At 50.7% G+C, this 19,948-nt stretch overlaps 9 protein-coding genes across 9 annotated transcripts; 5 read left to right on the top strand and 4 right to left on the bottom strand.

Annotated features, from left to right (window-relative positions):
- Positions 1 to 1,205: 1,205 nt before the first annotated feature.
- Positions 1,206 to 4,353, top strand: VFPPC_00455 (DNA polymerase V; the record flags this gene model as incomplete). Its single annotated transcript, XM_018280469.1, has 2 exons — positions 1,206 to 2,229; positions 2,282 to 4,353. 2 exons carry the CDS (start codon positions 1,206 to 1,208, stop codon positions 4,351 to 4,353), a joined length of 3,096 nt encoding a protein of 1,031 aa, XP_018148580.1.
- Positions 4,354 to 4,647: 294 nt separating this feature from the next.
- On the bottom strand, positions 4,648 to 5,700 carry VFPPC_00454 (proteasome subunit alpha 3; the record flags this gene model as incomplete). Its single annotated transcript, XM_018280468.1, has 3 exons — positions 4,648 to 5,298; positions 5,393 to 5,617; positions 5,698 to 5,700. 3 exons carry the CDS (start codon positions 5,698 to 5,700, stop codon positions 4,648 to 4,650), a joined length of 879 nt encoding a protein of 292 aa, XP_018148579.1.
- Positions 5,701 to 7,336: 1,636 nt separating this feature from the next.
- Positions 7,337 to 7,885, bottom strand: VFPPC_15149 (hypothetical protein; the record flags this gene model as incomplete). The annotated part of the gene is made up of 2 exons (XM_018292902.2): positions 7,337 to 7,676; positions 7,749 to 7,885. 2 exons carry the CDS (start codon positions 7,883 to 7,885, stop codon positions 7,337 to 7,339), a joined length of 477 nt encoding a protein of 158 aa, XP_018148578.2.
- A 207-nt stretch (positions 7,886 to 8,092) lies between these two features.
- Positions 8,093 to 8,935, top strand: VFPPC_00453 (hypothetical protein; the record flags this gene model as incomplete). The annotated part of the gene is made up of 1 exon (XM_018280467.1): positions 8,093 to 8,935. One exon carries the CDS (start codon positions 8,093 to 8,095, stop codon positions 8,933 to 8,935), a length of 843 nt encoding a protein of 280 aa, XP_018148577.1.
- A 745-nt stretch (positions 8,936 to 9,680) lies between these two features.
- Positions 9,681 to 11,032, bottom strand: VFPPC_00452 (ran GTPase activating protein 1; the record flags this gene model as incomplete). The annotated part of the gene is made up of 2 exons (XM_018280466.1): positions 9,681 to 10,754; positions 10,841 to 11,032. The coding sequence occupies 2 exons, from the start codon at positions 11,030 to 11,032 to the stop codon at positions 9,681 to 9,683; spliced, it is 1,266 nt and encodes a 421-aa protein (XP_018148576.1).
- A 578-nt stretch (positions 11,033 to 11,610) lies between these two features.
- On the top strand, positions 11,611 to 12,967 carry VFPPC_00451 (cytochrome c1; the record flags this gene model as incomplete). The annotated part of the gene is made up of 4 exons (XM_022428172.1): positions 11,611 to 11,685; positions 11,850 to 12,007; positions 12,150 to 12,212; positions 12,295 to 12,967. 4 exons carry the CDS (start codon positions 11,611 to 11,613, stop codon positions 12,965 to 12,967), a joined length of 969 nt encoding a protein of 322 aa, XP_022284669.1.
- Positions 12,968 to 13,812: 845 nt separating this feature from the next.
- On the top strand, positions 13,813 to 14,565 carry VFPPC_00450 (hypothetical protein; the record flags this gene model as incomplete). The annotated part of the gene is made up of 1 exon (XM_018280464.1): positions 13,813 to 14,565. The coding sequence occupies one exon, from the start codon at positions 13,813 to 13,815 to the stop codon at positions 14,563 to 14,565; it is 753 nt and encodes a 250-aa protein (XP_018148574.1).
- Positions 14,566 to 15,149: 584 nt separating this feature from the next.
- VFPPC_00449 (26S protease regulatory subunit 7) lies at positions 15,150 to 16,647 on the bottom strand (the record flags this gene model as incomplete). The annotated part of the gene is made up of 4 exons (XM_018280463.1): positions 15,150 to 16,262; positions 16,322 to 16,436; positions 16,496 to 16,587; positions 16,645 to 16,647. 4 exons carry the CDS (start codon positions 16,645 to 16,647, stop codon positions 15,150 to 15,152), a joined length of 1,323 nt encoding a protein of 440 aa, XP_018148573.1.
- A 534-nt stretch (positions 16,648 to 17,181) lies between these two features.
- On the top strand, positions 17,182 to 19,844 carry VFPPC_15148 (T-complex protein 1 subunit delta; the record flags this gene model as incomplete). Its single annotated transcript, XM_018292901.1, has 6 exons — positions 17,182 to 17,232; positions 17,289 to 17,340; positions 17,394 to 18,049; positions 18,109 to 18,906; positions 19,470 to 19,582; positions 19,631 to 19,844. The coding sequence occupies 6 exons, from the start codon at positions 17,182 to 17,184 to the stop codon at positions 19,842 to 19,844; spliced, it is 1,884 nt and encodes a 627-aa protein (XP_018148572.1).
- Positions 19,845 to 19,948: the final 104 nt, after the last annotated feature.

Genomic DNA, 19,948 nt, shown 5'->3' with positions numbered 1-19,948 from the left:
CTAGACCGTCAGAACCCCGCCGCATCAAACTTGAGAATGGCGCCAGTAGCGAGACGCCATTACGCCCTGCTGGGCTGTGTCTGAGCATGGAGTGTCGAGCCGCTTGCCGCATCACAATCGGTCGTCTGACGTGGATTTGAGAGAGAGCGCGGGGGTTGGAAAAGACGAAGGGAGAAGGCTAATTGACTGTTTAACGCCTCATACATGAAATTGGTATGAGAGGCACCAGGAAGCGAGTGGTTGTCTCTTGTTCAGAGCTCGCCAGAATTCAGACTCAGATCTGGCCCCCATCCAGAACAATGTCGTATTTACGCGTCGCGTCAGTAAAAGTAAACAAATGTGCAGTGGACAAAAAAAAAGCGCGTCTGTACCCCGCCCAGCAACGCTTCGACAACCGCGTAATCACGTGTTGAGCTCCGGGCAGCTTGCGGAGAAAGCGAGGCTCAGTCTTTTTGCCTTCGGCCGGTGTGGACCCACTTTGCACCGTCACAGCCCCCCCGTAAGTTCTTGAAGATGGTTCCTTCGGCGACTTGGCTGCTGTAGTTCGTCGACGACATCGGCAACGCTTATGTTTCAGGTCGACAGGGCTCTGCTGCGGATTCTTTTGCTGCGTCTTTCTGCATCTCTCTGCAGGGCGATAACAACGGCTTACGGGGTGACCAGCCTGGTCGGTGATGATTTTCTCTTGTGGGGAAATGCCTCATATCATCCAAGCTGGATGGCCGGAAATGTGAAGCATGAGCTGTGATGTGCCCAGCGCAACATACTTTCAATTTGATGGGGATGCTCCTATAGGTGTGCGGGGAGCTGTGACTCTAGTGGGCTGCCAACACGTTGACATGCCATGACATGAGATGAACGGCGCAAAACGAAGCCTCATTCCCTCTAAAACAATGCGATCTGGTGACGCCGCCTCAAACATACACAGTTTCGAGACGTTTATGCATTTTGCGCATTGTTTGCCACTTTGTATCAAGTCCAAAACATCAAAGCCTCGCGATGGGCATTTACTGAAATGAGTTCCCTCGATATAGGGTAGCACCACACAAGAAGAGGCGGGGATATCATCGAAGTGGGACCAAAAGTAGAAAGCGGTGAACTTCAGCAGAATTGAATTATTTTGGGAATTTCCACTGATAGCTGCGAGGTTGGTGTTGCCGCAACAGATAAATTGCGAATTGTTGCGCCGCCGTCCCAAAACAGATATGGCTGGTAAAAGAAAGAGAGGAGGCAAAGATGGTGCCAGCAATGGGCCAGAAGGCTCCAAGAAGGCCAAAAAGGACATGAAGTCTATCAATTTTGCCTCCCAACCGGACCTGGAAAAAAAGCGGTTTGTCGAAATGCCCACTGGCGACGATCGAAAGCGAGAAGCAGATCTTTATGAGATGCTGGGAAGCGAAGACGAAAACGATAGATTCCAGGCGGCCGATTGTATCATTTCGAGTCTCTTCGGCGGCGAAGGGTCTTCCGAAGCTGTCCTCCAACGACATCTTGATCGACGGTTGTTTCGAGGTCTTGCGAGTGGTCGCAATGCTTCTCGTATTGGATTCAGCCTGGTGATCACAGAGATGCTGGATCAACTATTTGGCAAAGAAAACCTATCCAAGACGAAATACATTGGATTGTCATTTGACAAGGTTCTTGGCCTTCTGGTTGACAAGACTCAAGCCGTGGGCAATATCCCCGGGCAGGAGGAGCGAGACCATTATTTTGGCCAGCTATTCGGACTCGAGTGCTTTGTTAAGTCCAAAACACTGTTCAAGGATGTTTCAAGATGGAAGTCTGTATTCAACTTGCTGCTGAAGTTGAGCAATAAGAAGAGTTGGCTGCGGCCCCAGTGCGGATGGGTGCTTGTCCAGGCCCTTGAGCAGATGGATAAAGCAAACGCGGAGGCAACGCTCTCCAAGCTTGCAGAAGCTGGATTGGCAAAGACTGCAGAGGGAGTTGCTGCATGGATTATTGTACTGAATAAGTACCCCAGCGTGAAGCCTCTGCCCTGGAAGAGCCCGTTGTGCAGCAAGTCACTTCCCGATCTGACGGCAGTTCTGAAAGAGAGTTTCAAGGAATCAGGGAAGGATGTGGGAGAAAAAGGCCAGAGTGGTGGTAAGCAGGCGTCTTGGAGTGCTCAATTGCACTTTGTGTGGGATCTTATCTTGGCGCGATTCCTCAATGCAGGGCCAGACAAAACCGATGAAGATTTTGAACAGTTTTGGAACCGGGTTGTTGATGGTGTGTAACTTTCCAAACCGTTCTAACATATGACGTTACTAACTGCGAGAAGATGGACTCTTTTCCAAACAAGCCACAGATGGACAAAAGTTCAAGGGATTCATGGTCTTCCAGAAAATGCTCGAGGGATTCGTCGAGGTGCCATCGAAACTGGAGGCCCTCTTTAGCCGGAATTTCATGACATGTTTGGTGAACCAAGCTTCGAAAGAGGACCGTTACCTACATCGAGCCGCCATAAAAGCCCTGAAGTCAATTGAAGCTGTGGTGGCAGCTCATCCATCGTCTCTGCCCCTTATTTTGGCCAACCTTCTTGGCAAAAATGGTAGCTACAGTTTCGATCAGCGGACAAGCACCAAGACCGTGGACAGACTTTTGCACAGCATCAACGAAGAAAATGCGGAAGCCGTCCTGGCTGTTATTAGACACCCTATCAAAGGGTTGAAGCAAAAGGAGGCTGCCGATGCCCAGACCATTGTTCGAACTTATGCCGACTACCTCGCAAAGGTCCTGAATGCATTTGCATCCGCACCGTCCAAAGAAGATGACGCAGCAGAAGTGACTCAAGGGTCATTTGGACCAGTCCTGCAAGAGCTTGCTGAGTTGGCGTATACTGTGCCAAAGGGCATCCCACAGGACGCTCTGACCGACCAAATTCGAGAAATGTGCCGCTCCCGCCTCGAATCATCACTCGCCAAGCTTGCGCGTTCCAGCAAGGACTTTGCCGTATTTTGCGAGGCTGTAGCTTCAATAGACTCTAGCGCGAAAAACATGTCCCCTGAGATCAAGGAGGTGATGCAAGATGCGCTGTCACGCATGAGCAAACTTCTAAAAAGGAAGTCAAAGACGCAAAGCGAGAAGGATGTTGCTCAGGGCCTCGCAATGCTTCATGCAATCTCTATTTTCCAGCTATACAACGAAGATCCAGACGCTATGGAAGTGTTAGACGACCTATCTCAATTCTATGATCGACTTCAGCCATCAAAATCCAGCAAAAAGGCTGAACCGACAGAGGGAAGCTCAGAATTATTGGTTGAAATTCTCCTGTCAATGGTTGCTCGACCATCCTCTCTCATGAGGCAAGTCTCCCAGCAAGTCTTCGAGGCGTTTACAAGCCAAGTATCCGCCGAGGGACTGGAACTCCTCACAGGACCTCTGGCCTCAGGGGAGAGCACAAAGGGCCAAAAGGAGCTATTCAACACTGATGACGACGCAATGGATGCCGACGAAGACGAGGGCTCAGATGAAGAAGATGCTGAGGCTGACGATGTCGAAGACGTCGAGGACGCTTCAGACTTTGAAATTGACTCCGACATGGAATTCGTTGGACTCAACGGCGACGAAGACGGCAGTGAAAACTCCAACCCCAACTCAGACGATGAACAAGACGCCGAAGATGAAGACGACTCCCCCAAAAAGAGCAAAGGCGAATGGAACAACCCCGAAGAACTAGACGACATTCTCGGCAAGATTCTCAAATCCCACCGCCTCGACAAAGATGTCGACGCCGCCTCGTCCTCATCCGAAGGCGACATGTCCGACTCTGAAATGTTCGCACTAGACGAACACCTCTCCGCCGCCATCGCACCACGCATCAAATCCTCCCAGTCAGACTCCAAAAAGGCCAAAAAGGACGCCAAACAATCCGTCGTCAACTTCAAACACCGCATCCTCGACCTCCTAGACATATACGTCAAGAACGAGCCCCTCAACAACCTAACATACAATCTCCTCATCCCACTCCTGAACCTCATGCGAACCACATCCACAAAGCCCCTCGCCAACAGGGCGTGTGAAATCATCCTCACCTATCAAAAGGGTATCAAGAAAGCGAGGGCCAGCAAAGAGGACACCGGGGAGGTACACGACGACATGCTAGGCCTACTGGTGGAAGTGCACGCCGAAGCAGGCAAGGATAATTCTCATGCGTATGCCAAGGCTGCGAGCGCGGCTAGTTTGATCGTGGTGTCGAGTATGTTTGCCGCGGATAAGGAGGCGATTCGGGAGGTGGCGGGTGTGTATGCCTCGACGCAGAGTGAGTGGGTGTTGGGGGGTGTTAAGTTGCAGAATTCGTTTTTTGCGGATTGGAATAATTGGTGTCAGAATCATGCTTCGCAACGGCTGTGAGGATGTATATACTGTAGATAGAGCAAAATGTTTGGGAGGTTTGGAGTTCTCGGTTGCTAAAAGTTAAGGCATGATGAACACTATATGGGTGCTCAGGTATTTAGACAAAATACTCAACAGATAAAGTCACATTGACTGTTGTTAGCTGATCAAATGGAAAAAGAATAATGGTCCATTGCTTTTTGTTCATTTCCCAACCATGTAAAGCATTATTCTATGAATCTGCCATGTGATAGTACAAGTGCTTTCTCGTGCGTCACCAAAAACTCCCTTGCTACTCTGCACAACACCTTTCTATTCCTCCATCTTATCATCGTCCTTCTTGTCGTTCTCGTCATCGTCATCCGAGTCATCTTCTGCCTTTGCTAATCTCTCAGCCTCCTCTCTCAACTCCTTCGGAACCTCAACATGACGACCCTTGGTCGGGCCATCCACGCCGCTAATCCAAGTCATTTCCAACTCAAAATCCTTGTCCTTGTTATCCTTCTGCGCAATGTAGATAATACGCGCGGCCTGCTTGACAGCCTCCTCCATGGTCATATTGCCCGACTGCAGGTCCAGCTTCTCAAGCTCCGCCTTGGCCGCCTGACGACCCTTGCCAGTAGCAGCGCCATAGTAGCCCCAATACAGACCGCTGGGCTCAATCATGTATAGAAAGGGGCCGCCATGCTTGCCGGGGACCTTGCCGCCAGCGCCGCACTTGGGACCAGAGCCAACTTCTCCGTCAACGGGGGTTTCCTCCGAAGTGTCGACGCCGCCGACGATGGCGCTGATGCCGAATGGTCGGACGGAGCCGTACATGGTGTATGCCTGGAGGTAGCCGCCCATTCTAGAGGCAAGGTCGGAGGTGGGGATCGGAGTTTTGAAGTTTTGGCGCCAGCTTTGGGATTCGTCGCGGGCACGGTCGATGAAGTGTCTGCCGTCGGGGACCATTCCTGAGTAGACCTGCAGGATGGTGCTTGATTAGCTTCCAGCTTGGGGAAGAGAGCTACGTGACGTAGAGGTGGATGGAAGTGTGACTGCTTCAAGGGTTACTTACGACTCCAATGTGGCTGTCAACAGTAGCAATGCGCTTGTTTGCACCTGGCTTTAGCAGCTTTGATGTCACCACCTTCTCAACTGCCAAGACGACACCATCCTTGCATCGAATGCCGATGGAGGTGCCTCCGTTCTCGACGGCTTTGACTGCATATTCTACCTGGAAGTTACGACCATCTGGTGAGAAGATGGAGTTGAGAAGGTCGTAGCCCGTTCCTATCGATGTCTGCAATTCGAGGGTTGGTTAGCTAGCTTTCTTAACCGTACTGGCCAGGTGTACAAAAGGTAAATGGTAACAAGTCTCACCATGTTGGTAATTTGTTCTCCGCAAGGCCTATCCGAGAGATGGTTTCGTCAGGTAGAGAGATGTGTTGTGCTAATTGGGGACAGCTTGGAGGAGTCGATGGCGGATATGATCATGGAGCTCCAAGCACCAAAGCATCACCAGGCAGCCCGAGAGCTGCGTATGGCAGTTCCTGGCGCGAGGCTGGCAAGCTGCGTCTGCCTGAGGCGCCAACTTTGATTCAAGGTGTCAGCCACAGGTGAGGTCGAGCTTAGCTGTGGCTGCCACGGGTGTGGCACAGATGTAGTCCCACATCGGATCCGGGGACAGCTGCACCAACAGGACAGATGCATGATGACTTGTCCCAAGGGCCTGGATGTGATGGCACACAATGACGGATGGACATGTCAAGGTATTTTACGCATCTTCACCACGGTGGCTCCTAGGGGTTGAACCATGCTTTGAAAATGGGCATCTTGAAGAATGGCTATTCGTTATGACCGTGTGCATGAATTTGGGCGCCTGCTCATCCCTAAACCCTGGATACTTTACATGCATGGATAAACTGTGACAAAATGGTCGGATGGACCGGGCTGGGGTGAGTATGTACTCATACTGGATACACAATCACATGAGGAGAAATAGATGCCTTCAGTAGCTGGCTCTAGCTCAGGCTTCATCTCTAACTTTTATTGTTGGGAAAAGGGAATCCCAAGGCGGTGAAAGGATGAACGAAGCTAAAGTAGACTGCCATTTGCAAAAGTTACAATGCTTTATTGGTGCTTGGCTCACTTCGGGCATCGTCCCATGTTGCTACCAATATTACGAAAATGCCTGTACTGTACAGACAAAACAATCCCGTGTCCAGGTTGGCGGGTGATGATCCTCGGTCTTGGAGCCACACCATTGCAAGGGATAATTTCATTCCTGGTTATGCCGCTCTGATTGCCGCCAAAGCACAGGCCGAGCATTGGGCATGGGATAGTGATGGTACCAGACATAAAGTACTAGGTACCTAGTATGTCAACTGGTAGCACTCTGCATGCATCCATGTACGGACTGAACCACACCAGACATACCCATTTGGCTTCATGTTCATGACGATACAATACTGTACGATACCACACGATAAATGTTAGATCGGAGTCTGTATCTCATTTTGAGTTTCGGAATCAAAGGCCTCAACGCGTCGGTCATATTTCATTCCTCAGTCGTCCAATGCGATGGCAGAGAAATGGCCCCGTGACGAACTTGAGTCGATGACGGCCGAGCCAAAGGGGAACTTTGAGGGTGTTGCGTCACAAATTGCCCCTCCATTTTGGGCCAGACATGGACTTGACCCCTCCATGTCCAGAGTCAAGAGGCAAGAGCTAGTTGACCGTCCCCCGCCAACCACCGCTAACCACCGCCCTGTGCTCTACACCATTCGCTACCCCATGACCGGCGCTCCCTGTAACCACCCAATGCCTCCTGAGCTGCCTGCAGGTCCATGTCAACTGGTCCCATTTGAGGGTCACAACCTTCTCAACAAATTCCATCTTCCTTCCATGGATGGATGGACCATGTTTGGCCCTTTTAACATTATTTCTGCCGTCCAGTATTGGTTTCACAAGCCTTGCTTCCTTCATACTCAAAAACGTATCTTGCGACACCAATATTGCTTCAGCGTTTCTGCTCGAGCCAAAAATTTGAGCAGCCAAACCTCGTCCCCGTCCCCCTTCTGAACCCTGGTCCTGGCCCACTGTGCCGCACCGCCCAAGTCCACCAGACCAGATTGACCGCTCCAGGTCCTGCGCTGAATCCTGCCCCGAGACAGACCAGACAGAACTGGAGACACGAGACGCCAACTGATTCCAGTCTGACAAGGGGCTTTAGCGCATCAATTGATCGTACTGCCCAATTTCGAGAAGAAGCAACCCAGGCTTCACGCGCATGCAGGCAACAACTTCGTTTACACCTGCTCACTTTCCTCCTTTCCTCAACCTTAACATTATTCGCTTTCCTGTGCGTTTCCATCTTTCATCACTTTAGCGTAGCTGAAATAGATTTCTGGTATTTTTTCTTACTCTCGTGCCAGCTGGCCGCTTGAACAGATCTGAGCATCGCTCGCACTCCGCCGTTCACGTCTTGATACCCAACCGCATATCGACCCAACCAAGGGTGTCGCTTGAGAAAAGAAGAAGAAAAAAAAAATATCGCTCGACTGGACATAAAACGACTCGTCAAGCAGAAGTGCCGCAGATAACTTACTAACTTCAAAACTCACAATCAGCGAGATATAAAAATTACGAATCAGTCGCCGACTTGCGAATCAAACAACCGAGGTAGGTATCGGATTCCGTGAAGCTGCGTGTAAGCGTGAGGCGTTGTCGCTAGATACTGATTCGCTTCCAGATTATGGTCTCCGTTCAACCAGGCATGCAGGCAAATGCCCAGCAGGTTCAAGATGATCTTGCTACCCTCTTTTCCCGTAATTTGACATTTAACCCTGAACTTCACGCCTCTGTTCCGAAAGAAATTCCAAGACAGGAACAAGCAGTCCCAACCACTGTCACCCAACAACCTATTGTGTATTCGATTTCACAGCATTACCACCACTCTGCCCACACGGTGAAACCTGCGCCTCAGCAATTGGAGAATGATAGCCAATACAAAACCCAGAGACCGTCATCGGAACCACCGCAGAGCGAACTCTCTCCTATGGAGATGATTTTGCGTAACTATGGGATAGACCCTAACGTTTTGACACCATCCCAAGTTCAACTCTTCCGAATCGCGGATGATCCGCAGAAGCTCCGTCTTCTTGAGCTATGGAGCATTTGCCCTCCAAGTAGGGCTGAAGATATTCCTGCTCTTGCCTGGAGCAGCACTAGCGTGGATCAAGAGGAACAGCTTGCTCGGATGCGATTTGAGAGGCAGCAGACTCCTACAATGAGCCTTGATGGGACCGTCGTCCAGACCGACGACAGCAAATGGACTCAGAATGTGGCTGCCGACAGCGAGCCATACATGATTTCCGGGTATGAAGAACTCATGCGAAGAGAGTATGAACGACAGTCCGTTGACACCAAACCCAGAGATGTTTATAACCATTACGGCACTGCCCTGGGTAGCAACAGATATTCAAGATCTACCGACCCTGTTTACAAAGGACCCGAGTACAACCAGCAGCAACAGCAGCTGGAAATGGCATCGCAGTATGGTGCATTTGAGCAATTCAGGAGTGGATCGATGCAGGTGGATGCTATGGATGTCATGTAATTATGCTGACGAGGGCAACCTAATCGTACACAATAGCGCTCTCAGAGAAGTAGCTAGTCATAGATAGCTTGTGTGGCAGAGTTGAGACTTTCTTTTTATTTTCGACAGAGTTGAAGCATGAAACAGGAAACAGACATGTACGCAGGTGGTTTGTTTGGCCTTAATGTCATTAACCATGGTTTTGGCTGTCACATTTATACCAAGGGATTTTAGTCTGGGCATGGATTGGGAGATACCTTATTGTTTTTCTTGACTACTCATTTCCACTCTTCATCTTCTCTCCCCATCCCTTTGCTCCGTAAGCGTTGATGTGGTGGCTAACTGACGTCTTAGAGAACCTGGTTTCAACCACAGCCAGTTCAGGTACGTGTACGTGTCCCTTCAAAAGCTCAAATGCCTGATGATTTTCCACTCTTACCATCCATACTTGGTCAGCTGTTGAAGTCTAAATGTGACGTGAGCCCTTGCAGTGCAGTTCAGATATTTCAATATACGTCTACTATTACAATACTCTCTTATCTTTTTTTCAGAAACGTTACCAGAGAAGTGGAAGTCCACATTTGGATATACGTTGAGATGTCTATACGCTGTGCAATCAGAAACCACGAAATGCTCACGGAAAATCACATTATTCATCACAGAGCATGTATAAAGTGGTATCGATATGTATTGCACGCTCTAACCCTATAGTCTTAAGTGTATGCAAATGGGTCATCTAACATTACGGGCATGACAGCATTCCAATCTAAATCTCTGCCTTCTCCAGCTTCTTGGCAAGGGCATCGACATCCTTGTCTTGAAGCTGGACCACAGGTTCCTCCTGAGCTTCCTCGGCCTCCTTGACCAATTTCTCAGCACGCTCCTCGACAGTGACACCCTCCTCTTCCTCTTCCTCTTCCTCTTCCTCCTCCTCCTCCTCGCTGAGTTCTTCAAGGTCGCTCAAGCTGTCCACGCCCCATTCATCCTCGTTGATGACATCTCCGGCAACCTTCTCCTTGCGCTCGTCGAGAAGTTCCTGCAATGCGAGGATGGACTCATCGTCTTCGGAGAACTTGTTGCCATTCAGCTCGATGCGCTTCAAGACCGGTAGAGCCTCTTTGGCGGCGGCAGCAAACGCCTTGACACCTGGGGCAGTAATATCGTTGTACTGTAGGCGCAGGATTTCGACCTTTTGGTTTTTGCCCTTGGCCAAAGCATTCGCAAAAAGTACACCTCCCTTAGCGCTCAAGAGCGAATCGCCAATGCCAAGCTCGCGGACAACGGTCCAATTTGTGACGATGTTGGCCAGGGCTTTGGCACCAATGAGGGTGAAAGTATTGTCCTGCAGGTCCAAAATCTGCAGCTCCGTAGCATGGACTAGACCCTCACTGATGAGATGAGAAATACCCTCTTGTCTGATGCCATTCTGGACCATCTTAATTTGCTTGATCTTGTTGTGGAGTTTATAAGTCTTTGCCCATGCGGTCATGCTGCCGTTCTCCAAACGGTTGCGGCCGCAGATAACTGTCTCCAAATCCGGAACTTGCTTGCCCTCCTTTCGAGCAGCTTCCTTTTTAGCGTGGAGTTCTGAAAGGGCATCGGCAACGAGAATACCGGCATGGGGGCCAAGACCATTGTTGTTCAGGTATAGGTGCTGCAAAGGCACGTGGGCGGAGAGAAAGGCAACGAGGGGCGCTTGCGTGTTGAGGCCAAAGGCATTATCGTTCAAGTTGACGGTATGGAGGTTCGGGTGGTTAAGAATAGAAGTGAGGAGCGACGAGAGAGCCTCGGGAATTTCGGACAGAAGTCTTCCTGTGAAAATATCGGCAAGGTTGGCAACCTGGATGAGGGTGGTAGTGTTAGCTCTTACGAAATCTTGGTCCACGATTTCTCAATGACATCTGACGGAAGTACAGATCATTATACCTTCAAGCTCTTCTTCGTAGCTAGAACCTCCGCTAGGGCTTTGCATGCTTCGACACCCAGGGTGTTGCCCAGCAGTCTGACCTCCTCCACATCGTTCGCGCGGAGGTCCTTGATGTGAGGCTCGAGATCGGCGGCGGTGTCGAGCTTGAGGCCCTTGCCCTCAATAGTGAATAGCTTACCAGCGGCAGCCATATTTGTATAATGCAGTGCGGCAGAAATATATTAAACACAGCAAATGACGAGCAGTCAAAAGAAGGAATGCCGTTTGCGTGTGTATCCAACTGGCGACGGTGTGGTTGCTGGAGGATTTGCTTTTCTTATTACCTGACACCAGGCAAATTACATGGTGGGGGCGGGGCAACGCAAAGAATGTTGCTCTGCTCTGGCAGTGGCAACCTGGTGCAACCTTCCACATCTGCGTGAACGACATTGCCAGGGGCAGCAAGCGTAATTGTGGCTGGAGACTGGGCTAAAAGAGGCGGTCGATGCGGAAGTTCTAGCCAGCTGGCAAAGCTGTGGCTAGACCCACTGCCAGCTGTTAACAGCTGCTCACCAGAAGGTGTGGCCTGACCCAGGACACCTGTGATGGTTAGAGCTGCACGTGACTTTGGCCAATCAGCGTCGGCCCATTTCGGAACGCTGGATTTTCTCGATGGGTATGACCTCTCCTGCTGAGCCTTTTCGAACCTCTGACCCTCGAGATCGATTCGACCATCGCCGTCACATCCTCACAACGGCTCCCTCCACGGCTACGGTATAGCTTGCCAATTATGCTGGCAAGGTCTTGCTTGCGCTCGACGCGCACCCTCAATGGGCTCCGAAATGGCGTGAACAATGTGTCCAAGGTATGACGGTCCTGCTGAAATTCGGCCTCGCCTCTCTCCCCGTTTTCGTGTTTTGCCGAGGGAATCAACCACCACCCACCCCAACATAATGGAACTACATCAATCGAATTGCAAACGAATCCTGGCTCAAGAATATCGATGCTGATTGTATTTTTGTCCTATAGCGCGCTGCCTCCACGAGCTCGGGTGCCGCCGGGGAAGCTTCCCCTGCGCGGTTGAACTTCGCTGCCATCGCCTCGACCACTATCGCTGCCGGTTCCATTGCCTGGTACTATCACCTCTACGGACCTGTGGCCTTCGCTGCCAGCCCCGCCGAGGAAGGGTACGTTTCAATTGAGGAATATCTGACTGGAACTTTTTTTTGGCCGTGGTGTTGACTGTGTCTACCACGTGCGGCATAAATTGCCTTGCTCGGCTATATGGGTTCCATGGTTGACGACCAGTTCACTAATTCATCTCAACAGCCTTCACGCTACTCAATACCCCTGGGTCCACCAACAGTGGCTCAAGACTTTCGATCACCAGGCGTAAGTTTTTCTTTTGTCGGTCTTGCCATCCGCGAGGCTTGTATATGCTCCCGGCACCCCGATGCTGACATTCGACCCTTAGTCTCCGCCGAGGTTTCCAGGTCTACAGGGAAGTTTGCGCCAGTTGCCACTCTCTCAGCCGTATCCCCTACCGAACATTGGTTGGCTCCGTCTTGACTGTCGATGAAGCCAAGGCTCTGGCTGAGGAGAACGAGTACCCTGGTGAGCCCGACGAGCAGGGTGAAATCCAGATGCGACCCGGAAAGCTGGCCGACTACATCCCCGACCCCTACAAGAATGAGGAGGCTGCCCGTTTCGCCAACAATGGTGCTCTTCCTCCCGACCTGAGCTTGATTGTCAAGGGCCGTCACGGTGGCTGCGACTACATCTTTAGCTTGTTGACTGGTTATCCCGAGGAGCCTCCTGCTGGTGCTCAGGTTGCCCCTGGCATGAACTTCAACCCTTACTTCCCTGGAACTGGTATTGGTATGGCTCGTGTTCTCTACGACGGTCTTGTTGAGTACGAGGATGGCACTCCTGCCTCCACTTCTCAGATGGCCAAGGATGTTGTCGAATTCCTCAACTGGGCCGCCGAGCCTGAGATGGACGACCGCAAGAAGATGGGTTTGAAGGTTTTGATTGTCACATCGGCTCTGTGGGCCGTCAGTGTCTGGGTTAAGCGATACAAGTGGGCATGGCTGAAGTCGAGAAAGCTCGCCTACGACCCCCCTGCGGACTCCAAGGTTCGCCGTTAAGCGAAAAGGCAAGCTGTGCCTAATGTGTATACTAGTCTCCCCCCCTTAGAGATGCTTCCTTTGTTGGCGGAGGCGGGTAGAACGGAGAGATGGTTGTTTAAAAATCAGGAAAGCTGGATGGTAGAAGTGTAAATCAGATGAACCCAAATTCAATACCTTTACTTTTGTCGTAGCTACAAGCCCTTTTGTCATGCGCGCAAGATGGGATGGTAATTGCTACCGGAGTGCTCACAAGACTTTTTTCTTTTTGACGAGGAAGCACTGGTTATTTTTCTGACGAGGAGACATCCAAACGATTCCTTCAGATGTTTATGCACCTCACCACATGCAACATTGAATGCTCCAGCAGTCTTGAACACCAGGCAGCTGAGACCCACTGAGAAGCTGCCTGAATCTGCTGCGGGAAGGAGCGGCTGGCGGTCCTTCGGCGATTGACTGCACTAACTTCCCTAACAAGCCACTGTATTGATGGAACCTCAGGCTGCCTGGTTGAGTGCTTGGGTGCCGATCACACCAGACAGCTGACTGGACTGGATCCTTGGCTCCAGTACGGACGAAACATAAGCCGACCAGACAGGATGGCAGAGTGGATGGCAAATCTGCGACCTGCCCAAAACAGGTCTGCACGACGCTCAACTTGGCTGTGGTACCTCTCTGGCCATTGACCCGACAAATAAACAACTCTTCATTTCGTCCCATCCACGACCTGCAACTAGCAACAGCTTGCTATTCCAGATCCTAACAGCTTAAGAACATATGCACCAAACTCTACACATAACTTAGTATCACGTTGGCTCCTATCCATTGTACGAAGAGCCTCTTTTTCCCCGGCTATCGGCGTGAAGATGCCGTATGTCGGCGACGGCGACGATTTCCAGTCAGCACGAAAACGAAGATGGGACGACGACCATGATACCAACGTCTACCGGCTATACAGGTCGGACAAGCAACAGCCTGATTTCTACTTGATAGATCCGTCTTCAGACTTTGCTGCCGCCCGCAAAATCCTCCCTCTCAGCTCGAAAAGGGCTCGCATCACGCCCGACGACGACTCTCCCCTTCACCACACCCCCAGCAACTTCGTACCAGCACATCGGAGACGACCATCACAACAGAAAGTGCTGCAGGACCAACCAGGGCTGGGAAATAGACTGCCCGTGGCACCTAGCACTGCGCTCCTGACACCCTGCTACATATGCCACCGGAGACCGACCAAGAAGTCTGATCTGGATTCCTTTGCAGAGTGTCAGGGGTGCGGAGAGAGAGCATGTTTTGTGTGCATTCGACAGTGTCACGGTTGGAATGCAGACGACGGAATGTCCGTGCTTTCGGAGCAAGAGGTGCTCTCACGATCATTTCACATGGAGGATGCGGACGACATGGAGTCTGAACCACGAGACGAACGCCACGAGCGTCGAGAACACGAAATGAATGATGCATGGTCAGTGCATAGGCGCTGTGAGAACGCAGCAAAGGATATCAAAGGGTGGGCTGCGTCAGGACACCGCTCTGTTGTATGCAGCAGGTGCTGTGTCGAGAAGGGCAGGGAGGGCGAGGTTGTCTGCTTGGGATGCCTATCTGGCATGTCTGGTGCCTGAGACTTATGCAAGAAAACTAATGATTGACGACTTAATTTGGCCCGGCAATCTCTTGAAAGGGAGCTGGTATCTGCAACCGGGCTTACTTCATTTTCACACACATCTAGTCATTGACACGAGGATTTGCACGTTTGCTAGAGGAAACATATCGTGACAGCGCGGATGGTTGGTTTTTTGGAAGCAGGATTTTGTGATAATGTCACTTTTATATGGATTTGTGGTGATGGCATCTTCATCTTGTAAGTATACTACATGCCCAGTAGATATTTTGCAGAGCATAGCGTTCTGTATGGATTGTAGATAGTATTTCTTCCCCTTTTCTTGTCACCGGAGCTTAACTCCAGACTAGGCACCTTGGTAGATGCAAATGTATATATCTCTACAATGGTTGCCTCTCATCATTGTACATGACAACTGTAATCCCTCACTGACAGCATGATTGCACCGTAAACGCCGGCTTCTATTAACGTTGTGCTACAGAGACATAAACGAGGCGTCTAGAAGCCTAACCTTCTGTCTTATCTCCCATAGTCATACATCAAGGATTCTAGCTCTTGAAAATAAGTACACAAAACCCCACCCCTCTAGTTATATTGCATGTAGGTAGCTGTAGAGTTGAACTTGAGGTTGCCCTTGATCACCTTGTCCACAGCGCTCAAGAAGTCCTTCTCGGAAGCAACCTTTCTCCTCGCTCGGATAGCAAACATGCCTGCCTCAGTGCACACACTCCTCAGCTCTGCACCAGTAGCGTTGGGGCAAAGACGGGAAATGAGCTCCCACCGGATATCTCTCTCAACAGACATACTCTTGGCGTGGATGCGAAGAATGTTTGCTCGTCCCTCGAGGTCAGGCAGGGAGAACTCAATCTTTCGGTCGATACGGCCAGGTCGCATCAGGGCGGGATCCAGTGTGGACGGTCTGTTGGTGGCGAACATGACCTTGATGTTACCGCGAGCGTCGAAACCATCCAGCTGGGTGATAAGTTCCAGCATAGTTCTTTGCACCTCGTTGTCACCTCCGGCTCCATCGTCGAATCGGGCACCACCAACTGCATCAATTTCATCAAAGAAGATGATGCAGGCCTTCTTCGTTCGTGCCATCTCGAACAGCTCACGCACCATTCTAGCACCCTCACCAACGTACTTTTGGACCAGTTCGCTACCAATAACTCGGATGAATGTGGCATCTGTTCTGTTGGCTACAGCACGAGCACAGAGTGTTTTGCCAGTACCAGGAGGTCCGTAGAGAAGAGCACCCTTGGGAGGATCAATTCCCAAATTGACAAAGCGTTCTGGGGATAACAGAGGCATTTCCACAACTTCTCGTAGCTTCTCAACCTGTTCTTTGCAACCTCCAACATCGCCGTAAGTAACGTCAGGCTTCTCCTCGACCGTCATCATAGTGACGCTTGCATCGATCTTGGGTGGTAATGGCAACATAATCTGATACTTGTTGCGGTCGACGCCAACGCGCATTCCTTCCTCAATATCTGTCGGGCTCACGCGGTCTCCTAGCTGGACAACAAACTTGGCGATTTGCTTGACGTTGATAACGTACTTCTTCTTTGACTCGTCGCCTTTCTCATCTTCGATAATCTTGGTACATCGTGCAACTTGGAATGGCTGCTCTTCGGACATCCGTTGGCGATCGGCGGCAACATCCCACAGATGCGGGGGGGCAAGACCAGTGTCGGACTCCTGTTTGAAGTTAGATATGTGGGTGGCAGTGAGCCAAGGGAAGCAGCGCTGATTCGTACTTTGACGCCAATTTTCTCGTCTACACTTTGTTGTTTGTCCTTGATCTGTTTCTCGAGCTTTTTGATCGCTGCACCATATGGTGCGGCGCCGTAGGTCTTTAAAACTTGGATATCCCTGGCGAAATTGTTAGCTGGACTGACCGAATCGCTCGTCTCGGAAGGACCACTTCGTACTCATCGGTCAGAGGTGTAATCTTCTTCTCTTCTACCTCATCATCGGCAAAGGTTTTCTGATACTTCTCCCAGTTTTGACCGGTCGCGGAAGGCTATCCCTGGTTAGCCGCTGTTGACAGCGCAGCAATTTGAGCCTTGGGCAAGCTTACCATGATGGAATCCGCCTACGGGGCGCGTTGTCAACGAGCCTTTGTAAATTGGGGTGTATAGTTTGAAAGCAGTATTATGCGCAGAAAAAGGAAACGGGTTGCGTAGTCGGCTCTGGTTGTTGACGCAGCGCTTGATGGAAGAGAAGGGTGTCGTGTGTGTCGTTGGGTATGCTTGGTAAACGGCAATGATGTTGAAGGCAATCGAAGCATTCCGTAATCTGAGTAGGGTGTCTTGAGCTCCGTGCACGAGCCACAATTGTGAGGATAGGTGCGCTAAACCCTCTTGGGTCTCCTCGCCTTTGCAGCACCGTTTTGCCAGCGCCGGACAATGCGCACGCCGGAGCATGGATAATCTGTGACCCGACGCCAAAATTTCTGGAGACCGCTCATGGCGGAGTAGGGCAGAAGGTGGCAGAAGAAGGTGGGATATCTCGTTCAGGCTGCCAGCATCCCGCAATTCGACCATTCAGCAACATCCTGCCTCGACTCCAACATTAGAATTCGAGGAGAGCCGGGCGGTTCAAATTTGTCGCAACCATGTCAGCACCCGCAGTTTCCGCCGGGCAGTCTCAGAATGCTACCTTCAGAGTACGAAAAGCTGGTTCCCTAAGCTGTGCATCACCACCCCGCTAACAAGCTCTCAGGACAAGGAGAAGCCTATGGCTGTGCGGTCTTCCAACATTGTCGCCGCCAGAGGTGCGAACACCCGCAGCAGACCCTGTAACTCGAGTTTGCTAACAACTTTGAAGCTGTTGCTGATGCTATCCGAACTTCCCTGGGCCCTCGAGGCATGGACAAGATGATTCGAAGCGGAAAAGGAGAGACGATCATTACAAACGATGGACACACCATGCTGAAGAGCATGTCGGTTATGCACCCGACTGCCAAGATGCTTGTGAACCTGGCTGGTGCTCAGGATGTCGAAGCTGGTGATGGTACGACCTCTGTCGTTGTCATCTGTGGTAGCTTGCTTGGTGCTGCAGACCGACTCCTGTCCAAGGGCATCCACCCCTCCGTCATCTCAGAGTCCTTCCAAAGAGCATCCGCTGCCGCTGTCGAAGTCCTTCACGACATGTCCCAACCGATCACGCTTAGCGACACTTCTGCCCTCTTGCAGGCCGCCAACACGTCTCTCTCATCCAAGATTGTTTCACAATATTCGAACCTCCTTGGCCCTATGGCTGTCAACGCCGTAACCAAAGTGATCGATGTCAAGACCGCTGACAACGTTGATCTGAGAAACATTCGAATTGTCAAGAAGGTTGGAGGCACAATCGAGGACAGCGAACTGGTTCCTGGCCTGGTATTGAACCAGCCAGTTCTGAAGAACGCCGGTGGCCCTATTCGAATGGAGAAGGCACGCATCGGTTTGATTCAGTTCCAGCTCAGCCCTCCTAAGCCAGACGTAAGACTTATCTACCACGTGACCAAATATGTCGATGCATGCACTAACTTTCGTCTTAGATGGAAAATACGATTCAAGTCAACGACTACCGACAAATGGACAAGATTGTCAAGGAGGAGCGGTTGTATCTCCTGAACATGGCCAAGAAGATCAAGAAGGCCAAATGCAATGTTCTCCTTATTCAGAAATCAATCTTGCGCGACGCCGTCAACGACCTGTCTCTGCATTTTCTTGCTAAGCTTGGAATTCTGGCCATTAAAGATATTGAGCGGGATGAAGTGGAGTTTATCTGCAAGTCGACTGGCTGCAAGCCCATTGCAGACATTGACTCCTTTACCGAGGACAAATTGGGATATGCTGAGCTGGTTGAAGAAGCTGAATCTGCAGGCTCACGCATGGTCAAGGTCACTGGTGCCAAGGCTACTGGAAAGACCGTCTCCATCGTGGTCAGGGGAGCCAACTCGTTGATTTTGGAGGAAGCTGAGCGAAGTTTGCACGATGCTCTCTGCGTCATGCGCTGCTTGGTCAAGAAGAAGGCCCTCATTGCTGGTGGCGGTGCTGCCGAAATTGAGATTGCCGCACAGCTTTCCAAACAAGCCCGCAGCTTGACAGGCACCGAGGCAATCTGCTGGAAGGCATTTGCTGATGCCATGGAGGTTGTTCCTACTACTCTAGCCGAGAATGCTGGCCTGAACAGCATCAAGGTTGTCACGGATCTCAGACATCGACATGAAATGGGAGAGAAGAATGCAGGAGTCAGCATCAAGTCTGGTGGTGTCAACACAAACATCTCCAAGGAGAATGTTTTGCAGCCACTTTTGGTGAGCACAAGTGCTATTGAGCTGGCTGCCGAGACGGTGAAGATGATTCTGAGAATAGACGACATTGCCTTGACGCGATAGGGTGGGAGCCTTGAGCAGGTTGATGTATGATAATATCTACCACCAAAAGGAATAGAATAAAAAGGGGATCATGATACCAAATAATGAGAATCGTTGCCCTTGCATTGCTACCTTGCTGACTGCAGTGAAGTGAAGAACTGGGGGTTAGATGGCATTCCTCTCAGTATGGCAAGAGGACTGGGTCGTGCCTTCCTTTTTGGTGCCTGTTCGCACCTACATTTCAAACCCGGGCCCCAAGTTTCTGACATTGATCGTGAATTATTCATGCTTGCACGTTCAATCCATCCAAATCTTTTGAACCACTGCTTCTTTGTGCCGGTTCTTGACCACTTGTGCTCAATCCAGCCGATCACTACACAAGCCAGCCTGTCATGCCTCGTAGAAACAGACGAAAAGACTCTGGGGATGACTCTGACCCGAGCATTATCGCCATGAAAGCACCACAGCGCATCTATCAGGCAGGTTCTGATCTCACACTAATAATCAGGACTACAACGTTAGGCTAACGATGCTTCCAGCTCAAGCAGGAGCGAGCACAACGCGCGAAGGCCATTGCCACCGAAGCAGAAAAGGCATTGGAAGCGGTAAAGAAGCGCGCATCGGCATACCAGGAAGAAAGACGTCGACAAAAGTAGGCACATGTCCATCACTTTCCTGTCGGTATCTAACACCCGTCAAGTGCAGCGAAGTTGGCCAGACAATTGAAGATGGTTATTGAGCTTGTGGAGAAGAGAAAGCAGATTGAGAACAAGATGCTTGAGATTGTGAAGGATGTCCATTCTACGATGGAGGAAGTTGAAGAGATGATGCTGGAAGGGTATAAAGGAAGATATAGGGACGCAAAAGCCTCGTTGAAGGCTTTTAATGCGAGGGTCCATCAGGGCAAGGAGTAATATGAAAGGTGTCATTCAATTTTGGGACGTATTCCTTGATATTGAGCTCTTTGTAGCATAGCAAGCTGTAGCTTTAAATAATTCACAAATCGGACGATATTAAG

Source organism: Pochonia chlamydosporia, chromosome 1 (genome assembly GCF_001653235.2).
Source record: "Pochonia chlamydosporia 170 chromosome 1, whole genome shotgun sequence".
Classification (NCBI taxonomy): domain Eukaryota; kingdom Fungi; phylum Ascomycota; class Sordariomycetes; order Hypocreales; family Clavicipitaceae; genus Pochonia; species Pochonia chlamydosporia.
The sequence above is the reverse complement of the archived record's forward strand: the minus strand, read 5'-3'. Positions and strand labels throughout refer to the sequence as shown.